At 44.1% G+C, this 19,127-nt stretch overlaps 3 protein-coding genes across 3 annotated transcripts; 1 reads left to right on the top strand and 2 right to left on the bottom strand.

Moving 5' to 3' along the window:
• Positions 1-436: 436 nt before the first annotated feature.
• leng8 (leukocyte receptor cluster (LRC) member 8) lies at positions 437-9,966 on the bottom strand. Its single transcript, XM_037454391.2, has 15 exons — positions 9,618-9,966; positions 8,865-9,000; positions 8,305-8,454; positions 8,055-8,132; positions 7,317-7,737; positions 6,797-6,971; positions 6,546-6,716; positions 6,071-6,319; positions 5,827-5,985; positions 5,417-5,711; positions 5,090-5,191; positions 4,940-5,008; positions 4,721-4,850; positions 4,418-4,625; positions 437-4,328 (listed from the first exon to the last, which is right to left on the bottom strand). The coding sequence occupies exons 1-15, from the start codon at positions 9,656-9,658 to the stop codon at positions 4,166-4,168; spliced, it is 2,547 nt and encodes an 848-aa protein (XP_037310288.2). The 5' UTR covers positions 9,659-9,966; the 3' UTR covers positions 437-4,165.
• A 1,795-nt stretch (positions 9,967-11,761) lies between these two features.
• On the top strand, positions 11,762-14,449 carry cdc42ep5 (CDC42 effector protein (Rho GTPase binding) 5). The gene is made up of 2 exons (XM_037454455.2): positions 11,762-12,122; positions 12,821-14,449. Exon 2 carries the CDS (start codon positions 12,823-12,825, stop codon positions 13,735-13,737), a length of 915 nt encoding a protein of 304 aa, XP_037310352.2. The 5' UTR covers positions 11,762-12,122; positions 12,821-12,822; the 3' UTR covers positions 13,738-14,449.
• A 142-nt stretch (positions 14,450-14,591) lies between these two features.
• On the bottom strand, positions 14,592-18,916 carry grwd1 (glutamate-rich WD repeat containing 1). Its single transcript, XM_037454454.2, has 7 exons — positions 18,659-18,916; positions 18,434-18,551; positions 17,021-17,183; positions 16,709-16,919; positions 16,422-16,567; positions 15,700-15,891; positions 14,592-15,256 (listed from the first exon to the last, which is right to left on the bottom strand). Exons 1-7 carry the CDS (start codon positions 18,879-18,881, stop codon positions 14,948-14,950), a joined length of 1,362 nt encoding a protein of 453 aa, XP_037310351.2. The 5' UTR covers positions 18,882-18,916; the 3' UTR covers positions 14,592-14,947.
• Between the last annotated feature and the right edge of the window lie 211 nt (positions 18,917-19,127).

Raw genomic sequence — 19,127 nt, 5'->3', positions numbered from 1 at the left:
ATCATTTCCATCCGGCCTTACACAAAAACTGAAGCTTGTACCTATTTTCTAAGTCAAACCACATTTTCTTCTTTTTCCAACTAGTCTAGCTTTTATTTATTTTCTTTGCCATTTATTAATTTTCTTAGTAGGTGTAGTTGTACCATTCTAATCAATCTTATTCTTGCTTTTGAACTTTTCTGCCCAAATAACTAATCTTTGCTTTTCTTCAGGCTTTAGCTCTTTTCTCTTTTCATGTTCATGCTCAGTTGTCTTCTTCCTTTATGTCTAAAATGATTAGATAGTTACTGATGGTAAAAGAGGAGCAAAACTAACAGCTTCTCTAACAGGTAGTTAGCTAAAAGCGTATTCCAACAAACGTACCATTGCACTACAACTAAACAGTCGTATTTAAAGGCATTTGTCATTGCAATCATTAAAGTTCTCAACATTCAAATAAGCATTTTGTACTTTAAGTTTATTAGATTTTTTTTCAAAAATATATATATACACACACACACAGTATTTACAAAATGGCAGTTTGTCGTGTCAGATCTGTAGATGGGGAGGAGGCATTGCAGGTAAACCTTCAGCTTTAGTTTGTTAGTGAGCGACATAAACTACTCCAGCCGTTCAGACGCTGTTTAATACTTACTAGCGAGAGTGACTTATCGCACACAGCAAACAGCCACCAACACACTCAACACAAGAGGAAAAGATAAGAATGAAAAGAACAAATACTGGTTAGAGAGCTGTAGGAGAGGGCAGAAAGGGGCAGCATGCAGGGAGGGGAAATAAGAGAAAGGGAGAACAGAGAAGAGACTCATTTGAATGACAGGTAATGAACACAGCAGAGGGGCGGGACATGGGGAGTTCTACCAGTAAATATTGAGGAAGGAGCTACAAAGACTGATGGGAGGCATACAGCAACATGGGAGCAAAAAAATACTGAAAACATGACTCAGGCATCGGAGGGGGAAAAAAACCAAACATCCAAAATGAAAAAGTTGCACTGTTAGTCGTCGTGGGTGAAATCGAAGAAATACAAAATAAAAAGTGAGGGGAATATCCATGGCTGTATCAATGCTGAAAACCTGAGATGACTGATGCACACACTTTAACCGGGTGTGTGCACGTCTTACACGGACGCAAACCAAAAGGCATCAAACAACCATCGATTAGGCAAATTCACATTGGAAAGCAAACAGGTCATCTCTTAGAATGGGAGCGGCAGCAGCACCGGTCAAATAAGAAACGACAACTGGATACTAAGGATATTGAAAAACAAACTAAATGTTGGTGAATTTTGAGGAACAGATATTCTGTATGTCCAGACACATTGTCGATCAAATATACGGTTTACTGCAACGCTAACGAACTCTAGCTTTTCTGTCCACTAAAACAAACACCAGCCAAATTAATCCCAAATACGTAAAAAAAAAAAAAAAAAGATAATAAAGAAATCTTAAATGACACATTTTTGCAGCGAACGGTTGAAGGAAAATTTCAAAAAGTATAAATGCATCTGAACAAACAGAAACCAGCACAGGAGGACTTTGTCAATCCTCACACAGCAAAGTATCGTATCACATCACAGACATTTCTAATATTTGGGTTAGCAGCAACATTTTCCACATTTCATGGTGTAAGGCTCCCATGTATCTCATCAGCTGGGAGGCTTCAAAGTGAGCGGGTCAAACCAAGATTTGGGATTGCTCACAATTCACCCTCTCCGGCTGGCGTCCGGAGGCGAGGCGCCCGCTTATCATCGCTCCACGCGCTCCTGCAATGCCGCAGTGCTACGAGCTCCAGAGGCGTGTGAGAGAAAGGTTTGGGGACTGAGGGGAGGGAAGAGCAGAGAAGACAGGGGACCAGGTGTGTGAAGGGGAAAGAAAGAAAACATGTTGAGGTCGTTACAAAAGGATTGCTGAAATAACAACAGTTTCACTAACAAATGACATGCGTATTGAGTCAGTGTGATGCAGAGTTACCACTATGGATTAAAATGATGTGTTTGGCAATGGTGTCCCAATCGTCATGGAGATGTATCTAGCGATAGATATAAATATGTGTGTGTGCGCGAGTTTTGCATGGGACAATCTGCCAACACGTCTAATGGGACCATTTAACAAAACATTTTATACCACTTGAAGTTGAGCACAATATCCCACCACACTGACTTAAAAGCCAGTGCAAAATGTTCAGGCTGTACTAGCAGAAATCAATAAATCCACTAATGATGAAGCCATAGAACACAACCTAATCCAGACCTGTCTGCGTTGAACTTTTGAGTTCAGCAATTTTTTTATCACACTTACCCGTGTGTCAAATAAAACATCACCCTAACTCCCTAATTGAAAAGAAATCACAGCAGTATGATACAATATTTACAAATATATTCTTTGCAATAAACATGTAGCTTTCCAACCTGAACACACTCCGGTTCAGGGGATTTCTAAATACCTCAAGCTCAATGTTTCTACAGTGGCAATACCGTTTGTATATATACAAAAAAGAAAATTAAGAGGAATGATATCAATCTGTTCAATTTCTGCACAATTGCCTTAAATAAGCATTCAAATTTTTGATCATGGTGGACAAGAATATTTAGTCAGGCTAAAATTGCTAATTTTCTCATTACTCCTGTGAAATGGATATAAAAGCACTTGTCTTCATTTGACTTTAACTTCTCTTTATAACATTAATGTCTAATTTCAAATTCTATCACATACGATATTCAGACTGCACAAGTATAAGTGCAGGAAATTCCAGTGTTGGTGGTGCCACTTTAGGGATATTGTCAAACGTTTTCTACTCAATTCACCAGTCTAATATCAACCTGCTGGATAAAAAATCTGCTGTGCAGCTCAATCATTATTTTACAAGGCAAATACTGCTCGAGACGTATAACATTTAACACAGAAGTAGCGTGAGGAAACATCTCTGCTGTGCCATCATCCATCCACCTCCTTCCAGAGAAGTCCCTCTCGCTTACCAGCCGGCTGTAGCATACAAACCACTCATTGTTATTCCGTGTTGCGGCAGCAGGTTTCCCCGCTGGTGCTGCGACATTCCCGACTTCACCTCGAGCTGTATTTAGAGACGGCAAATTAGCTGCCATTGTTTCTTTGGCTAAACAGCTGGTGGAGTGGAGACGGCCAACGTGGAGCGCAGACGGGGATTATCGCGCCGTCCTGTCGCCCCGGGGGTCGGCTGGATTCCAGGCGCAGCGAGGACTTGTACCAGAGGACGGAGAAGGCGGATTCCCTCTGCCTCGGGCCGCTTGGACTCTGGAGACGGAGCTCGGCGTGGACGCGGCGGAGGAGTGAGGAGGTCACCTTGATGGAGAACACTGGCCTATATTCTTTATCGCGCAAAAAGTCAATGCTCGTCAGGTTGACTTCTCACCCAGAAATGGCAGACGATTTCATGAATTTGACCAGTGAATGGATACTGCTTCACGAAATCAGGAAGCAGACCCAAGACTTCAGTCCATTTCTCCGTTAAAAAGGCCATTTGCTTTCCGTACAGGGCAGAATAGGCACAGCTAACTGCAGATACCTTGAGGAAACCAGGCGCAGGATAGGATATACAAACCACCACCTCTTCTTCTTCTTCTTCTTCCTCCTCCTCCTCCTTCGGGCAAACTGCTGGAATCTTCTCAACATGTTGGCTCACAGTCTATAAGGGGCATGTGCAAAGTTGGCTTGTTGTTGATAAATGAGTTGAGGAACAGCGCTTTGTATTTCTTGTTCTGTAGCGAAGGCTTGAATCTTCAGAGCTGTTGACTTGAGGAAGGAAAAAACATAACAGAACACTGTTAGCTTTGACATCTGATGGCGGTTAAGGAACAGGAACCATGAGGTTGGGGGAGGGGCCTTCCTGATCTGGTTCTGTGACTTCTGGGCCTCTAAATGCTGATACTACACGTTAATCCCACTAAACCGTTCACTTTTCTGGCCTGATGAATGTAGTGAGATAAGTTGGGCATTAGGCTAACCTACAATATTGGAGTGAAATTTGATCCGAGTGTCAGAAGTTGCATCTGAAATCTTAAACTTGCAGCAAAGTATTCTGGAACGTGTCTTCTACAGTTTGCCAACTACGCTCTGAATAGGTGTCTGAAGTGCTTTACATTGAATGTATACGGATCCATGATTCTCCCTTAATGGCACTACTCCCCTCATCAGGAAGCAGCCAGAGCGGTTGAGCTGGCTTTGCAATCTATCTTATGGGGGTCACAAGGGTAGAAGGAGACACCTAGCCCAGTAAGGAAGGCCATACAGGAGTCTAAACAAGAGAAGCCCAGATTGGACTGCACATACTGCACCGGCAAGTCAGGCCTGAACCTGCAGAAGATGAAGAAATTGAAATCTCATTAGCCATAAGGCCCTTAAGTGAGGGCGTGAATGTGCAAACTGTCTGAAACCGTACTTACGTTTTAACTATGGCCCGAAGTGCAACCTTTCTTTCCCTCTCTACAAACTTGTCAATCAGGTATGAAGCCATACGCGGGGCTTCCTGGTACAGCTTGAAGAATCGGCGATAGTTTCCCAATGCCCAGGCAGCGCGGAGGGCGAGGGCATGAGCCACACAACTATCTGCCCGCAGCGCTGGGGTCAAGTAAACCAACTCGGTGGTCAGATCTGGAAGGGAAGCCCAACGGAGAAAGTTTAAGCATGAAGGGAAGAAAGGACGACGATGTGTAAAGGCAGCTGAAAAGTAAACGCTGTGATCGTACCTCCAGAGTTCTTAGTGAAGATGTAATACATTAATCTATATGCTGTAAACTCTCCGAGGTTTTCTGAGGGGTTGTCCTTGTACAGGGCCTTCAGCTGGGTCTGGCACTGGTTAAACTCTTCGTGGTCTCCCTGAAGACAAACATTCAGTTAACATTACAACGTGTACAGCTATCATTTTCAGCCACCTCAACGTTTATCAAAAGGAAACCCTCGGTCACCTTTTCCAGGGCAATGCGTGCGTGACACTCGTACACTTCCACTGTGAACTCGGTACGAACTCCTTGGACCTACATGACAGGAAAAGACATTTAGCATTGGAAAAAGACCAAAACCAAGGCACAAATCAAACCATAATGAGCATTACTTACAGTGAGATCCTGTCGTATGGACTTCATCTGTTCACAAGCGTAGGTGTAGTCCTGGTGGGTTTTCCAGTGGACTTTCACAATCTGCAAAGATTTTCTCAGGACCTGGGTAAAAACATTTAGAAAAAGATCAATTTCCATCCTCTGTGACGTAGAAAGTGTTTCATCATACATCATCCCTTTCCTCTCCATTGTATTATGCAATTTTGCTCAGTATGCTTAGAAATCCAGAGAAGAAAACAGCATTGATGGATCTCAAAAAACCTACACATTATTCAAGGACTATAAAACTTAGCACGAGTAACGGGCGGCCAAAAGAACACAACTTACATGCACAGGGCGCACGGTGGAGGGGTCCGGGGCACAGGTGAGCCTCAGGTAGGACTTGGTGATGTCCTGGCATGTTCCCACGATGGGACAGTCCTCCCAACTGAGGCCTTCCTGTGTTCCATCAGGCAAGTCCAGGGAATTGATGGAGAGAACCAGGGGCTCTGAGCGGAGCTGCTTGTGGAAACGAGCGGCTCGGCTCTGCTTCTTGGCTTCTCTGTTAGGGTCATGGAAATCCAGACCAGCATTGCCACCTTTCCTCTTCTTTCCAACAGCTGCATTGGAATCGTCCATGTTTCTGGGTGAACAAGTTAAAGTGTTATTTACAAAATAACACCGCCAGTCAATCAAGTAGTATGTCTTCTTCTTAATGAGAATAACTGGGGCCTGATGAGATGGTAACATTTATTCACCTCCTTCCTCTGTTGGATTTTCCTCCTCTTCCCCGTCCTCTCTCCCCTCGACCTCTATCCCTGTCATTACCACGGCCGCGTGCGCCTCTCTGATTTCGACGTGAGAGCTGAGGCCGGAGGTCGCTAGAGATGCTGCTGTCTGACTGGGAGCCAGAATCACTGATAGAAAAAAGAAAGAAAATTGTTTTTAAAAAGACAAAAAAAGGATGTCCACAGACACCAAAGAAATTAAATGGTGTCTTACCTGCGTTTGTGCCTCTGGTTGCTGCGGTCTCGGTGTCGGCCGTGGGACGGGGATGGAGAGCGAGAGGAGGAGCGGGAGGAACTCGAAGATGGACTCCTCTGAGAAAATATATTCCGGTAGTGGCCCAATCGGTGTGCAGTACCTCGGCCTCTTGGAGATGCAGCTAAAGCACCTCCACCGTGGCCAACTGAACCATCCACGCTCCTCTGGGATTGAACAGCTTCCCAACGCGATTGCTTCATCTTGAGTCTGCAAAAATAATCCCAGAGTCACAATCCGCAATTTTACAGATTAAAACAGGTCAAGCTTTATCGTGGCAGTTTAACTTCTTAAATACAGACAAAGCGTGAGTCAGCAGAAACCACATAAATATATGTCAATATATGTTAATGTATATGTTTAATCCGCAACATGCTTTATCTTAAAGAAAAGTCAGAACTTGGGTGACGCCATGTATAAACGCTTCTAAACTCACTCTGGCAATGGTTCACGAGTCCAATCAATAGTGTAAGCAGAGCCATCCTTCAGCCGGTCCTGCAGAACTTCCTTCAGGACCTTCTCGGTACGATCTTTGTCTTCCTCCGTCTCACAGGCTGTAAAACAGCGCTGCACATATTCCTTCATGGCTTGGGGCCAGTCCTGGGGTCTGGAGAGAAAGCATTCTCAGTCAACAAATCATTCAATGACTGTCTTTTTTTTAAATGGCATAAGAAAACTAGTTCTCACCGCGTCTGAGCCCCTCCGGGTGCAGCACTGGCAGAAGCAGAAGGCGAGGAAGGAGTTGGATTCATTCCCGACGGCTGCTCGCCTGGCGGGAAAGTCTGATTTGACATTGGAGCCCCTTGAACCGAATAGGGCCTCTTGTGAATATTGAACTTTACTGAAGCTGCTCCAGGGGCCTCTGAGAGAGAAATATGAAAAACAGGAATATGATTAGGAAATGTACACTAACATTGCTTCATCCTTCTATAACAAAAACTAAATAACCACTATTCAGTCTCAGTCTGTGCAGTGAGATACCGAGTATAACTCCTTTGTATAAAGTAATCTGGATACATCCGGTTTCAATCAGTAGAACCATGACGTTGGTTGCGTGTTGATACTCTAAACCTCACACTAAGCTTCTGCAAACTCAATGCTCCTGATTGGTCTCTCTGGTTGGTATGGATAACTGCTGCTAAGTGAAACACCCGCCTACTTGTAAATGTTTTTGATGTCAGCTACTTTACAACAGAGCCAATCTTACGTTTCATCCGGTGCCAAAGTTGCTGTCCTTGTTTTTGGTTTTTGGTTTTGTTTGCCTCTCCTCTGCCAAGCCCTGGTGCATACTGGCCCTGCTGCTGCTGCTGCGAGTTACTCTGAGAGGACTGATAGTTGTTCTGTGGCTGGAAGCCCTGTCCATAGTTGGGCCTTCCCTGGGAATGGTTGTAGACTGGCATTTGGTTGGAGTCACTGGGAGGGTATTGCATGGAGCTATTTGCACTGTAGGTATTTTGTGATGGAGATGGGGGGTACTGGGAGTTGGGTGGGGGAGGGATCTGTGGGGGTGGAGGGGGTTTCTCTGAGGTGGTTGGACTCTGGGGGGCCTGGGGCGTGGCAGGGAGAGGAGGTTGTGATTGCGACGGGTAGCCAGTGGACTGGTCTTCCATTCCCGGCACTGGAGGAGGCTATAAAAAGGAAACATACAAAATAACAAATTTAGGAACTTTTTAAAGAAGAAACATTAAGTTACATAAATGCATAATAAATAAAAGCTAAAATGGTCAGTCAAACTTGAGTGTCGAGGTCTGTTATTAGAGAATGGCACTTCCTGGTTACAAATTAGCCACGGTTGAATGTTTAAATAACAACTTTGAATAGCCGTTCTGCATGTGTTTTTCCTCGCAGTACACTCTTGAGCCCAAAACAAAAGTGCATCCTGAACCATAACATTTTGTGTTCTACTGTTCTAGTCCTAGTTACTATTCATGTGATGTCCATGTACCTGTCCATTAGAGGTGGAGGTTCCCAGGTAAGGCCCTTGGGGTGCACCATACTGATTTGATGGATATGCTGCTCCATACTGAATATAGAGAAACTCGTGTTATTGTAAAATCATCTCCCAATCAGCATCAGATGTTGTTTTGGGAGGAACAGATGAACAAGCATTGCATCGCACAGTGCAGAATGCAGCAAATGCATTGTGCGTTTCAGTGTTACATTTTGATAAGAATGAAATGGATTTGTGTACTTACTGGATTCATGGGGTAGTAGTAATTATAGGGGTATGTGTATCCAGGGTATTGCTGAGTTTGTTGATACCAAGGATAGTACGGTTGTTGTTGCTGCTGCTGTTGCGGCTGAATTGCAGCAGAGTCAGTCACCACTGGCTGAAACTGGCCAGGCTGACACCAGACAGGTGAACAAATAAGACCTGTTATTTCATTACCCAAGAGGAAATCATCCAGAAGGGACAGACATGTCAATGCTAGAAGATAAAAAGGAATGTTTGAGGAACCTACTTACAAACCAAGAGTTGAACGGATCATGTTTACAGACATTTCCACAACTTACATATGCAAACATTTGTTTGCCATTTCAGGCACTAATTACTTGTATGGCAACAAACTTAAAAAGAAGAACTGTAAATTTTTAATAATTATTAAATAAAGGAGAAGCAATATGATCAATATGTAGATAAATCCTATTTTGATGTCAGGAGATTGTTTAATTGTGATAGACACAATTTGGAAGTTGTTATAAGATCCTGGGAAATAAATTGAAAATGCCAGGTTTTAAAAATACGGAGACACACCTCTACTGTGGCTGTCCGGTTGGCTTGTGCTGCCTTAGCAGAGCTCTGACTCTTGTTAATAGACGCTAGTGCTTGTCTTGCCTTCTCCCATTCTGGGTTCTCGTGAATCTGGCCATCTGCAGCACCACCGTAGGACCTGCCAACAACCAAAGGACATGTTACAAGTATTTCAACACTTCTGCACTAGCTTAAAATTTACGAGGTTAAGTAACGTTAACTCAATTTGAAAATATATTGACCAAAGGCATTAATAACATAGTAAAAAAAAAAAACATGACCATGACATTTTCAGTTTACGTAAAACAACATAATCCGTCTGAACGTTACCGATAGGTAAACGGGATTTACCCAGCAGTTGGCTTGTCTTGATGACTTAAGCCAACCTAACTTTAGATTAACGTTACATTTAACCGTACAATAACTAACGTTAGGTTATTGATCATCGCTACATTACGTCCGTTTTCGAGTAGGCCGACCCAAAACATACCGACAGTTACAAAAAACGACATTAATGTAAAATAGCATGGTTAAACAGCGATATCGGGTTAGCCGTTTGTAGCTAGGTAATGCACTTAAGGCGTAACGTTACGCTAATGCTTGTCAACACAGCTCAAATGGGCTAATGGTGAGAGAGTACTGCTAACCAAGCCATAACCATCATACTATACATATACGTTGTATTCAAGTTGTGGTAACTTATATCTATTTACCGCCCCGAGTATAGTGTTTTTTGTAACTCCAAATGTGACCTACCAGTTTGTTGTTGGGTTCGCTTGGGTCGTGTTGGCCGCCATTTCGTCACAGACCAGTTGGCGTTGAGAGCTAACGCTTGGGCAGTGGTTCGCTAGCTAAGCTAGCTGGCTAACGTCGTTAGCTCTCCTGCTAAAGCAAAAACACGTAAACAAGATTAAATCTGACACGACGATCAACGGATCAAGAGGGCGATCGGCCCCGGCTGCCGCAAATGTTGAGCTTGCCAAACAAGCCAACCTTTAATCGACCGATATTAATAGAAATGTATGAATTAACGAGTGGAGTGAACATTCGCATTCCGTCGTTCTTCGTTGACGACAAACTTCGCTGACCAAGCAGTGGAGAGACAAAATGGCAGATAAGTAAAACTGGCCCAGTCAGGTGACGTCATTTTACGCGGTGTTTTGTTGCCCGGGGTACATCCTGTCAGGCAAAGCTCATCACCGTGTCACCGTCGCCTCCGTGTCGCCCCCTACCGGCCAAAACAATTAAGTTCCGGTTTAACGTTTTAGCTTCAGAGGCCATTCAATAAATGTTTTTGTAGTACGTGATCGATGAAATACAGGAATACTTTTCGCAATAGTTCCTTGCTGAAGTTAGCAGTGAAAAAAAAACATTATTGTGATGAAATCTAGATAGTATGTATATTATAATACATTAATGATCAGCATGACCCCAATTACTACAATAAATATAAAGTGTTGCCAACATGAGGTCACCTGAGAAAAACATTATACCCTTTGACTGACCATAATTGGTTGCGCAGCTATATATAGTATTTACCAGATGAACATTTTTTTTTTACTTTAATATGTATAGATCTTACACATGCTTTTACATGTGTTATATTAATTCATCCTCTTCCCTTGCTGTGAAGCGCACATAGCTATAGTATGTCTGTGTGTGTGTGTCTGTGTGTGTGTGATAGTATTACAGAGAGGGGAGTCACATCCTGTCAGACAATCTGTCCCACACCTCCCCCATACAGGCCTAACTAATGAATGCAACTTTCAAACAAATCTGTTGAATGATTCATAAATAGTTTAAGCAGTAATTAACAGAATTGCTCACTAATCACTTTTTAAAAACCCTTTTAAGATCCTCTTTTGCCATTTACACTTTTTTTGAATAAAATAAATAGAAATAAAATTAAGTGTTTTATTGCCTTTAAATGCTGATAATTAAATGTTTTTCCTTTGGAGTATTTTGTGGGCATTATCCAACCCGATATGAGGATGCGGACTGTAATACCCAGACCATCTATGACAGTGAATTACATCATGTGGCTGCTGAGTGAATAATGTTTCCTTATTGTTGGCTTGTCTGCTACATCATCACACAAATATGTTAAGTATTTGTCACAAACAATGACTCACTGCCCAGCACCATTGTGTGAATACCTGTTCCGTGGTAATGCTTCTGTTTCTTTAGCCCAGGACAGGAAGCAGCATCTCCCGCTGCCCTCCACACACACACACACACACACACACACACACACACACTGCTGTTGATCAAAATGAACGTTTTAAAGTGGACTTGTTACCTGTTGCTCATATTGAGGAATGGGTGGTTGTACACGTGTAAGTTGATTGTGTAACTGTCTGACAAGAACAAATATGCTATTGCCTAAGTGGTGCGATGGGTTAACTTCACTGACAGCATTCCACAATAAATACCAACTTAAGTCCAACCTTTTCGGAGAGTGTCAGTATGAAATGAAATGTGTCTGGTGTGCGAACTGAACTTACTTAGGCCTGAAAAATCTGTTGGTGTCGGATGTCGGTTTATGTAATAATTTGTACATTGTCTTTAGCATCTTTGGGGAGTTATGTCTTGTTAATAAAATGGCCCGCTTACTGCAATCAGGGACAAAAATCCAGTTCTCAGCTGTTAAAAAAAAATCTTTCTATTTAAATATATCATCGTTGTGTGAGGATTCACATCTTCTGGAGGGACTATAATGTGAGTGCAAGCAACATTGAGCATGTTGGACTTTTAAAATACTTTATTCACAATAATAAACAAACGTAGAACATGGCTACAGCTACCATATCCGTTAAATCAGAACATATAACCGAACCGCTAATTAATTATTAATAAATGAAACCCCAAAAAACTAAAAAAAAATTGAGGATAGGGACAGAACTTTCACTCATGATCTCAGTATTTCAAATCAGCCATTTTCTTTCCATTTGGACGAACAATAAAAAAGTTACACTTCATATATTGCTTGTTCGCGCCACTGCTCCGGTCTCGTTCCTCTTTAACGGGCTCCGGTGGCCCGACACTTTGATCCAGCGCTCCCCGTTAACGTCGCGTCACTTCCTCGCTCCGCTGCCCATCCCTTTGGAAAAAAAGAAAGAAAACTCACACCGACCAACGACGGCGAGGGAAAAAAAAGAGAGCGACAGGAGACGAGCGCCGGGGCCAAAGTGTCAGAAAGCCCGATGAAAGAGTTGGACGGCGAGGAGCGAGCCGAGCGAAGAGCAGAATATCACCTTTAAGGTCAGTTTTCTTCACTTTTTCATGTGTCCGCGCCGCCGTTTTTTTTGGGGGGGGGGGGGGGATCGTGAAGTTTATCATCGATGTCGAACGTTCCCGCTGCTTTGCCATTGAGTGGAAACAGCGCGTGCTCTTCGTGACAAATTGTGTATTTCAGTAAAATCATACAATAACTCAATTCAATTAAAATGCCATTGTAAAGTCTTGCGGGGTGGGGTGCGCCTGTAAGCCCCTTCCCCTCCTTCACACACACACACACACACACACACTCACACATAAAAGAGTGATTTCCCAAATGTAAATTCACTATCAAATGTGTGGAGTAATTATTGGCTTCCTCCTGCCGTCTAAATAATTCAAATTTCGGCGCTTTTTCTCAATTTGAAAACCACCAAAAGTAGCAGAGATCAACGGCTTTGATGCTATAAACCCAGTTACACCTTTTGTATAGAAAGTTACCGTCTTGTTTTTATCCGCATACACCCTGAGGCCTGAGAGAAGTATGTGCTAACGTTGCACGAGTGTGTTTCATGTACAAGTCTCAGCACGGCCTTCGCAGCCACGCCGGTGCCAAAATGCTCATCGGTGTCCCACAATATTGCACAACGTGGTGAAGTGTTGACCCTGCCCTGTGTACAGCGTTTCACTCAGGTATATTTTTGTATCCCTCTTTCTTTCCGTGTTCCTCTATTTGCATGCAGTCATGCCGCTGCACAAAAGCACCCGGGCACCTCGCCTGGACCCCACCATGATCTCAGCCCCACTGGGAGACTTTCGCCACACCATGCACATTGGAAGAGGTGGCGACGCGTTCGGGGACACCTCCTTCCTGTCCACTCTGGGCCCGAGCTCCGCCAGCCCCGAGGCCGAGAGTCCGGCGACGAGCCCGACCACCGACCTCCAGGTGGCAGTGGACCACGGCGAGCTATATGCGGATGGTCCAGGAAGCCCTCAGAGCAACGAGCTTCAGCACTCCGAGTCAGTGTCTTCATTCGACCTGGACCTGGATCTAGGCCCGTCCATGCTGGGAGACGTGCTAGGGGTGATGGACGGTCTGGGGTTGGACGGCGGCGAGGGGGGCGCGTTCAATCCCAAAAGCGGCCCGTCCTCGGTGGAGGCGAACCAGGGAAAAGGGCGCGTGGAGATGTGCTTGAACACGCAGAACGAGCTGAACGGGAGGAACTCGGCCGGGTTGGATGGAGACCAGGTGGGAGACGGCAGGACACCCGATGGGAATGCGATCAAGCAAAAGGGGCTGCGACCAAAAGTGCGATTCAGTGACAAACGCGAGGAGATAATACGGCGAGCGTCCGAGGAGGAGGAGGGTCAGGGGGTCGACCTCCAGGACGAGGATCAGTTGGCGTGCCGCAGCCCAACGAGGGGTGACAGCGTGGTGGTCGAAACTGAGCTCAACAATCACAAAGTAGATCTGCCTCCCAGTCCGGCGTCGTCGCACAGCTCAGAGTACGAAGGAGTCACCGCGCTGGACCGGAGGAGGGTCGACAGCTGCCACTCAGAGACTGATTCAGAGGAGGAGGAGGAGGAGGAGGGGGAGGAGGGGGAGGAAGGACGGGGCTACACATTTGAAGATGAGTTTGATGATGAAATCGGTCTATAGGGGATAGGTACGGTTTTGCCTTAAAAACAGATGTTTTCCTGTCAACTAAATCAAGTAGACTGTATTTTCCTAAACTCGTGACTCACGTACCATTTGAATGCGAGGCGTCAGCGGAATTCAACTGGATTGTAAAAGAAGAATTTAGTTTGACGATGTTGCTCAACTGGAAAAAGCATTTTATGTTTTGTCTTTAAGTGTAACAGATTTGCATTAGACCGAAAGATCAGGGCGTCAGTGAAAGGTTTGTAGCAATTTCTTTTAATTGACTCGGTTTCTTAGCAACAGACTAAAGTAATATTTTGTCTATTTCTACCATTTCTGCAGTCTGAAGTTCACACATTGAACTTTATGTCATAGTGCCTTAAAGAGTGTGGTTTTCTTACACTATTGTACCATATCTTAATAGTTATTTCTCATACTGCATGTTTTATTACAACGGGTCTTCTCTTGTTTAATGTATTTAACAAACGTCACGGTTTCCAGGAACATAAATGATTACTATGAATTTGTTGCATTCCAAGTCAGATGTTTGCATGTTTCTGGTCCACATCAGGTTTTCACCATGTAGTTGTAACCAAATCTTATCTGTGGGGCTTGACTAATACTACAACGCTAAGACGATCATGGGATGCAATTGTAAATCGGGACCAGCAATGTATGTTCATGTTGTTTGCTTTTATAATGCTTGTAAAGGTTTTATTTCAGAATGCTGTATAAGGGAGAAAACATTGCGCTCACCTGTTGAAAATGCTGGTTTAAACATCATTGCTATCCTGTGATTTTACAGGATTAAAGTTAAATAAAACAAATATTGGGATTTAAAACTATTCATCAGCCTTGGCTATGACTTTATTTTCTTTAGAAATGTCTCCTGGAGGAAGAAAAACTATAAAAACATTCAGAGGGAATCTGAAAACTGGTTTTACATTAGAGCCAATTCCTGAAATAAAAAAGGTAAATTCTTTGCTTTCATCATGCTGAAGTGTTTTTATTTTAAGCATGTAAAACATACAAATCAGAAGATCGATAGCAAAGTTTATAACACCATATGGTGGCTGCGTTGGCTGCTAAATGTCCAAAAGGATGATTATTTCCCACACAGCGCTATATACACAATATTAAATATTAGAGACTAATGCTCATTACACACTATATACTACATATCCCTGCAAAAATCTCTCTCTCATACACACACATGCGCACACACACACTACACAGATATTGTCCTGAACAAGTTAAATCCTGACAGCGCCGTGGAGACCATCACACCGGGCATCTGCGGGTGCCAGTGGATCTCCTTGATCTCCGACTGACCCTGGTGTAGGAAAAGGAGCTGAGGGGGCAAGTCTTTCACCCCCTCCACCCTGGCACCCACGTCACACGACTCCACGGACAGATCCCACTGGCTGATGACGTCGTCCGCCCCGGACGCGGCGAACACGCTCGAATCCACGGGGCTCCACTCCACAGACGTGATGGGGGCGCTGTGCTGCTTGAAATTGGCCACCGGCCGCCCGGTCTGCGGGGGAAGGCGGAAACAAAGAGGTCTGATGAGCATCGATCCCAAAAGGGAAGACTGATTTATACATGTTCGTATTCACAGCCTTTTGTATTAAGACATTGACAGGGCGTAGGAGTGTGTTTCAGACCTAAATTAAAAATGGATTGCACTGTTAGAGGAATGGTGACACCGGTAATTACACTATTGTTTAACAGGCACAAGATGGAACACTTAGTGAGGTGTGGCCAAACTGGGACGGTGTTTTCTTTAGTTTTTTTAATCTGATGGTGCAACTTGCCAAGCACCGTTTGTTTTTCAGCTCTAATGGTGGGTTACTTTGTTGTGATGACACTCTTTAAACCTCATAGCTGTTCAATGGTACCCTGAAATATCCTGAAAGATTGAAAGGGTTACCTATAAAGTTACTAATACTTATTCTGCAAATTATAATTTGCCTTTACCTTAAATTGACGAAGGTCCCATACTTTCAGAAGTCCATCGTCCCCTCCCGACAGGATGAATGGTTCGCTCCGGTTCCAGCTGATCACATTGATGTCTGACGAGTGAGCGCCATCGGCTGACAGCATTGAATTGGGAGGGGCACGGATGTCCCAGACACGAATTGACTGATCCACCGAACAAGATGCAAAAACCTGTGAAAACAAGACTTAATTTTTTGTATGTATTCAGAAAACAAGACTTAATTAGTTTTTCCAAGAAGAGGGAACTCGGCTGTACTCCTTGCTCAACCTACTGCTTTAAGCGTGTGAGCAATTTGGTGTTTAATTCTCTTTGCAAACCTTGCTACAGCGATAAATTAGAGGCAACACCAGTTAGGTTGAAGCCCCAGCGTACACACACAGAAGCATAAAGGAAACTTCCCCTGTGAGGCTGCAGGAGTCACATCTACATACCACAAGCTGGTTCGTTGACTAGTTAAATTGGACATTTAAGTCTGCGTTTTTTCATTGTAAAAGCGCAGATACGGTCAACGTGCGTGTCAAGTCCTGATATTTATGCCTCTTAGTTTGCATGCATGTCATTTGGGTTCAGGCAGAAATCCAAACGGATAAAAGTCAGCAATTGTATCGTGTCGCTTGCGAAATAGACGAGCGCACATAGTTAGGAGAGAAGATTATTAAAATAAAACATGCACTACGTCACTATTTTCCTACAAACATACGGTAGCTTCAGTAGGCGACCACTGCAGATCCTCGACAGACTTGCTGTGGGAGCTGAAAGGTCGTTGGTCAATCTGCCATGAAGTCCCTCCCTCTCGCGGCTCCCACACATGGATGTTCTTTTTGCAGTCTCCACTGACAAGACGACCTGATAATAAAAGTACAAACGGAACCCTTCAGCTTTTATTTGACACACAAGTACATCAACCCTACTTTTCCTCTTCCAAACAAAGAAGTAAGTATTTTAAACTTGGCTCTGAATTCCCTTACGGGTCAAGGAGACGCTTACCGGGTACAGTAGGTGACCAATCCACAGCGAAGCCTTCCGCCATGTGACCGGAGAAGCTGAAGAGAGCTGTGGCTTCCTTCTGCTGTTTGATGAAAGAGGCCATAGCAGCAGAACTGTGCACGGCTATCAGCTGGGGTTGGAGGTCAAATATTTCTACTTGCCCCTTGTCTGACCAGACGGCAGCCAATGACTGCTCTCCACGTTGGGTCGCCTGCAAATTCAGAAGCAAAATCAGTACTTGAGCAAGTTAAACAAGTTCCTGATGTGGTAGGAATTTGTGTACTCGTTGACCAAGAAACTGACAAGACGTACTCTGACTCTGTTGATCCCTCCATAGTGAGGCATCATGGCCAGCTCCATCTGCGGCTTCTTATCGTCATCCTCGTCGTCTTCATCACTTTCTTCATCACTGCTTTCTTCGCCCTCTTTGTCTTTCTCGGTTCCGTGAAGGTTATGCATACGTATGACAAGAAGTCTGCAGGAACGCGAGAGGATGCATTAAAGCAAAACGAAACCATACACGGTTACCACATCAAACTACTGTGGGGATAAATAAGATTTCTATATTCCAACGCGGAGTTTTTGAATGACACAAAATGATCTTAACTGAAGCAGAGTGGATGATGTCAAAACAAAACTGAAAGTGTACAACACAAGTGACTATTGTACGGTGCAATATGCCTTGGCGCAGACACTTTGAATCAATGATGAAAATCGACCAGAGTATTCAAACACTGTGCCTCAAATTATCAGAAGACATCTAAAAACCAGCAGTGTTTACAGGTTTTGAATTCAGGACAATGCACTTTAACCCCAAACATGCAGTTTGATCACATCGGAAGAGTGACTAAAAAAACCCCCATAAACAAACCAGTGTGAAAAACACTAATTTTAAGGGTCTGGTGTCATATTGTCAACACACTGTACCCATCTTGGGCTGACATATGGCATTACAAACCTATTTAGGGATTCGTAATAGCTTAAGATTATTTATATTTGTCCTCTTTCCACTTTGTACTGCGACTAATGCACAGCAATTTGCTACTGGTGAATTAAAGTTGGATATTATTTAATCCCCATCATCCCTCACATACGACGTGAAGATGGCGTTAATATAAACATTGAGACAGAATTATACTTTTGTTTGGAATGTTTTCCACATATAACGTATGAATTGATACAGTTTCAGCTTTAGTGTTGTCCCTTCTACATAAGCCTTTGGACTCAAGTTATGGATTTCATCATGTCTTGATCTCTGTAAGAGAAAGTGTGTTTTTTAATCTTTGAATGTAGAATCTAATGACAATCAAGGTAATAATCTGATAAATGTGCCATTTCTCATTGGCAGTCAGGGATTTTTCAGATTCTTCCAAATATTGTGGTATATTGAAATAAAACCATCATGATTATGGCTGTAAAACACAAAATCCCAGAAACATATGTCAAATGATATAACATGTGATATTTATAATGATCCTATTAAAACGCTAGTTATAGTGGGTGTGGATAGTTCTTTTCCCGGCGCTATTAACAATATAAATTAGAGCTTCTGAACCCCGTTGCCTAGATACCACTATTGATGACACCTTCTGGGCGAAGCAACGCTGTCACCATAAACTCAAAAAGCATGGTGCTTAACTTGAAGTTTCACTATTCGTCAGGAAATGACACCGATAGCGTTATAGAAAGGCTGTATTAGTTAAAGTCGGGGAGGGGGGATTGGACCTGTTGCTCATCGCTGTCTCCGCCTGTGTGCCCGCACATAGCAGCATGGACAGAGGGAATTGCTCCCTGTGTTCGCCAACTCCATCTCTCAGGACGTCGAAGCTCAGACACGGAGCACCTGAACACACACACACAGAGAGAGAGAGAGAGAGAGAGACAGAGTTCACCTATTTATCTGTCCGTGGACAAAGTCCGCGGGACTAACTCGCTGCTAATTCATCTTGCCTGTTTGACACTCGTGGTACATGCGGTAGGCGGAGCGGTCCATCTCCAACTCCTCTCCGGGCCGAAGCGGCTCGATCCCGGGCACGTACACTTTCCTCTCTTCCTCTCCGGCCGCCCCTTCCTCCTCCATCTCGACTCCTTCGTCCTCGTCGCTGCCGGCCTCGGCCAGCTCCTCCATCTCGCCTCCTTCCTCGGCAAACGTGTCCTCGTCGGGCGCAGACATCTTGGTTCAGAGGCAGCGCGCGCCTACTTCCGGTCACGTGGTTTAAACAGCGCGCACTGTCAGCCCCCCCCCCCCCCCCAGCTGCCTCGCTCTCCTTGTCCCACCCACCCAGTTTACGGGAAACCAGCTGGCCCCTCTGCTGCTTAGTCTCATGTTGCCAGGAAAGAATCGGACTTCTCTCCGAAATGATTCGAAGACGCGTGGTAAATCGGCCAGATATCCTGGGAGTTAAATGAATGTCCTGTT

Source organism: Pungitius pungitius, chromosome 11 (assembly GCF_949316345.1).
Source record: "Pungitius pungitius chromosome 11, fPunPun2.1, whole genome shotgun sequence".
Classification (NCBI taxonomy): Eukaryota; Metazoa; Chordata; class Actinopteri; order Perciformes; family Gasterosteidae; genus Pungitius; species Pungitius pungitius.
The sequence above is the reverse complement of the archived record's forward strand: the minus strand, read 5'-3'. Positions and strand labels throughout refer to the sequence as shown.

Excerpts from the sequence above, each read along its gene's own strand:
- leng8 (XM_037454391.2), bottom strand. The coding sequence starts at position 9,658 with ATGGCGGCCAACACGACCCAAGCGAACCCAACAACAAACTG. Across the intron at positions 9,001-9,617 it reads GCGAACCCAACAACAAACTG|GTCCTACGGTGGTGCTGCAG; the intron begins GTAGGTCACATT and ends GGTTGTTGGCAG. Across the intron at positions 6,972-7,316 it reads ACTTTGGCACCGGATGAAAC|AGGCCCCTGGAGCAGCTTCA; the intron begins GTAAGATTGGCT and ends TTTCTCTCTCAG.
- cdc42ep5 (XM_037454455.2), top strand. The coding sequence starts at position 12,823 with ATGCCGCTGCACAAAAGCACCCGGGCACCTCGCCTGGACCCCACCATG.
- grwd1 (XM_037454454.2), bottom strand. The coding sequence starts at position 18,881 with ATGTCTGCGCCCGACGAGGACACGTTTGCCGAGGAAGGAGGCGAGATG. Across the intron at positions 17,184-18,433 it reads GAGACAGCGATGAGCAACAG|ACTTCTTGTCATACGTATGC; the intron begins GTCCAATCCCCC and ends GCGTTCCTGCAG. Across the intron at positions 15,892-16,421 it reads GGTCGCCTACTGAAGCTACC|GTTTTTGCATCTTGTTCGGT; the intron begins GTATGTTTGTAG and ends TTGTTTTCACAG.